The sequence below is a fragment of the Astatotilapia calliptera genome, chromosome 18 (genome assembly GCF_964374335.1).
Source record: "Astatotilapia calliptera chromosome 18, fAstCal68.1, whole genome shotgun sequence".
In the NCBI taxonomy this organism is placed as follows: domain Eukaryota; kingdom Metazoa; phylum Chordata; class Actinopteri; order Cichliformes; family Cichlidae; genus Astatotilapia; species Astatotilapia calliptera.
Genome location: NC_137439.1, coordinates 27595327 through 27598993, shown reverse-complemented (window position 1 = coordinate 27598993; position 3667 = coordinate 27595327). Strand labels below are relative to the sequence as shown.

Here is a 3667-nt window from a genome sequence, read left to right as displayed (position 1 = left end):
GCTTAGAGTATTGGTGTGTGTTTGTGTGAGTGTCTACAAGGCTAGGGTTAGGGGAGATAGAGAGCACTAATGACAGGGTTACCATCAGCTGTAATGGTAGTTTCTTAGAAAACATTGAAATCAATCAACTGTAAGTGTTATTTTAAGAATGCAGGTCTTGTTGACAATCGCTGCTGTGAAAATCTTGCTAAAGCTTTTTCTGGCATAACATTTTCTACAAACTGCTGCCTTAACTGAACACTTTGACCTGAATGTTTAACAGCAGAGGTGGGACCAAGTCATTGTTTTGCAAGTCTCAAGTAAGTCTCAAGTCTTTATCCTCAAGTCTCAAGTCAAGTCTCAAGTAATGTCAGGCAAGTCAGAGTCGAGTCTCAAGTCACTGGTGTAAAAGTCCGAGTCAAGTCACAAGTCTGAAACTTTGAATTTCAAGTCCTTTCGAGTCTTTAAAAAAAAACAAAAAACGAAAAGGCATGTTGCAGTTATATGCTAAATGTAAATATTAGACCATGTAATTTTAAAATCTGTGTTTTTCTCAACACATGACAAAATAGTGAACGTAGAAAATATACACAAATTGTGAAATTGCACCTCTTTAAAATGCAGCTCAATTAAACCTAGCTCCAAGAATAATTTTCACCGACAGTTCTGAGATAAGCTGCATGTTATTCTTGGATGCGGTTGTAGGACCAGCTTTAAAATCGCATGACAAAAATATCATACACATTAAAAAAAACTGAATCACCAACTAGCCTGGACAACATTTGCTAGTTAGATGAAGTCAGCTATCTCATTGTAGCACATTTATATGCATATTTAAAATCATACGGTTCTTGGAGTGAGTGCATACACTCATGAAGTTTAGTAACTTCAGGTCACTGCAACAAGCCCAGGTACAGTTTACCGACGGATGGGTGCAGGACCTTGAAATGCACCGTGTAGAACGAAAGACCATCGTACGTATCATAAGTTTACCAGTCTCACAAATTGTCGTCATAAATATACATTCGTTAACCGTTTATTAATAGGACCTTTGAGCTCAAGGGTAATTAATTAGTAGTGGAAATAATTTCTGGTAGCATCACAGAAATGTAGCAGTGACAATAATACTGTATGCTGTAATCGTACTGGGCAATTAGTGATACAAAACAACTGTTTTATCCTGTGAATAAAAGTATGTGTTTTTGTCAATGTACCATAATAACAGAAGCGAAACACAATATTCTGTCAGGACAATTCACTATTTATGCACAATAAATAAAGGAGCATAGCGCGACAATTTCTGTTCAGCGCCAGACTTGCTTGTAACCTATATCACTAATTATGTTATGAAAATGACGTATTAAGTACTAAAAGACACTGACCTTCGTGTAAATCCTTGGAGCAGACTAACCTGTGAGCTGGAGGGTTCTGGGACGTTATATTTGATCTTTGAATGGCTGCAATCCAGTCCATCCGTCACCTCTTTGTTACTTCGGAAACATGGCTCGAACAATTTCTCTTCAACGTCGTAATCCGATAACAACCGATCTCTTTACCCGTCGGCTTCCCGTGGCTGTCATGCGACCGGCTATTGCAGTTAATAATACAACAGCTTCTTGACATTTTTGTGTTTCTTTTTATCGCTGTGATTTCAATTGAAAGCCTGCGTGCGCTAGTACCTCTTGCCACGAGTTCCCAGAATCCTTTGCGGTTCTACCCGTGAATGACGTCACATTTTCAATCTCTATATAATATGCATGTTAAATTTTATATTTGGGGTAAAATATCAAGTCTTTTCAAGTAAACCGGTTCAAGTCCAATTCAAGTCCCAGGTCATTGGTGTAAAAGTCCAAGTCAAGTCACAAGTCTTAGAACATTTTTTCAAGTCAAGTCTAAAGTCATAAAATTAATGACTCGAGTCTGACTCGAGTCCAAGTCATGTGACTCGAGTCCACACCTCTGTTTAACAGAGCCTCACCTAGAATCATGAAGGGACAGGAGGCAGCTGTCATTACAAAAGGCTGGCCCACCAACAAGAGCAAACCAAAACCACTCACGACCGCTAGACTTGTAGAGAGAACGCCGCAGAACCCCACCCACACCTTCGTCCTCACATTATCCAACCTGAAAAAACAAACTCATATTTTATTTTATCTTTAAAGTAATTTGTCAAATATACATTCAATGACAGGCTTGGCTGTTATGTTTTTCTGACCTCCAGCAAGTTATGATGGAAAATGTGATGGCAATAGAGTAGGTGATGGAAAATAAAGAGATGACAGAATCTGGAGATTTCTCAAATTCCCACTGCATTGACATTGAGGTGGAGTATGATACCTAGAAGATTGGAAAAAGAATGAGCAGGAACAATCTCACCAAGTGGGAGGATAATAACTTAAACACAAAATGTGAGTTCTTACCTGGAGGGAAGGTGAGGAGCTATTTGACACCAAACTAATGAAGCTTTCCAACCAAAGGTCATTTTTTGTTTTGTTGCCCTCTTTTAAATAGTAATAGAGTTGTATAGCTTTAGCGCTTTCAACAACTGAAGTGTCTCCTTGAGTCACACCCCCCAGACTTGTATACAACGGCAAATTTGTGCTACCATTGTGATACCACGGGAATGTCAGTGTGACAGCTTTTATATTTTCGGCATTGTATTGAATGATATCTAGAATGATGTTTGAAATGCAGTTTTTCATCACCTTAGCACAGATGCCCTCATATTTAAATGATTCCTTGTCAAATTCTACCAACATGTTCTTGATTTTAGAGTCCAACGTGAGGATTTCTTCAAGCATTTTAACAGTCAGAATATTAGTCTCGCTTGTAGCTATGAGAGTGGCATAGTTTCCATCTGTGGTCTGCCGCAAACTTGAAAACATGGAATCATCTTCTGGAAACATTTCACTGAAGTACTTCCTCTCTGTCTTGGCCGGTCCATTAAAAGGTGTAAACTCCTCTTCAATATTGTTGGAGATTCTGTCCTGAGTAAAATAAAACCCGCTTCCCAGAGCTGCAGAGACAATAAGGGGGGCAATGAGGAACCACCAGGGATTGGATCCAACAGATTTACCCATCTTCTTAAAGAAGCTCTGAAGGGGCTTTTCTATGCAATCCATGCGACATCTGGCCATAGCTGCAAAACCTGGCTCCTTTGACAGGATGATAGAAGCTCAAAAATATGTTTTGTGGATATAAATCGGTTGCTCCTTTGTTTTCAGAAATGTTCAAACTATCGTCACAGGCTGCTGTCAGAAGCATTTACTGTGCCGCACATTCCTGTTTGGCTCCATGTTCTTTGTTGCAGTTTCTTTTCAGCAGATGTGGTTTGAGGAAAGGCTCACTCAGTGAGCTTGTTCAGGAAGAGTCGCTTTCATACGGTTCATTGGTTCTATCTCACTCTTTGCTAGAGTTTCTTGTTGCTTAATCCTGTTGTATCACAAAAAAAAATCATCTTTGGAATCTGTAAAAAAAGCAAAACACTTCAAAAAAAATAAAAATAAACGGAGAAGAGCAAATTTCAACTAAAAAGATTTCCCAGAGTGTGATTAAAAAGAAGATGCACTAACAGCAGACCAAAAAAACAGATGAGCTCTCCTGAGCGCTCAACACCACCACACCTCCTGAGCACTCATTTATATAGAGTGGGGAACTGCTGCCTCCTCCTTTTGGTTATACTATAACC

The 3667-nt window shown here is 39.2% G+C and overlaps 1 protein-coding gene across 1 annotated transcript in view; it reads right to left on the bottom strand.

The window, feature by feature from the left end:
- The window catches only part of ptchd3b (patched domain containing 3b), a 4858-nt gene extending 1595 nt beyond the window's left edge, over positions 1–3263 (bottom strand). Inside the window, exons 1-3 of the mRNA XM_026150121.2 lie at positions 2400–3263; positions 2195–2316; positions 1958–2103 (exon numbers count right to left, since the gene is read on the bottom strand). Coding sequence (XP_026005906.1) covers positions 1958–2103; positions 2195–2316; positions 2400–3116 — 985 coding nt within the window. The 5' untranslated portion in view covers positions 3117–3263. The remainder of the gene's footprint in view (positions 1–1957; positions 2104–2194; positions 2317–2399) is intronic.
- Positions 3264–3667: the final 404 nt, after the last annotated feature.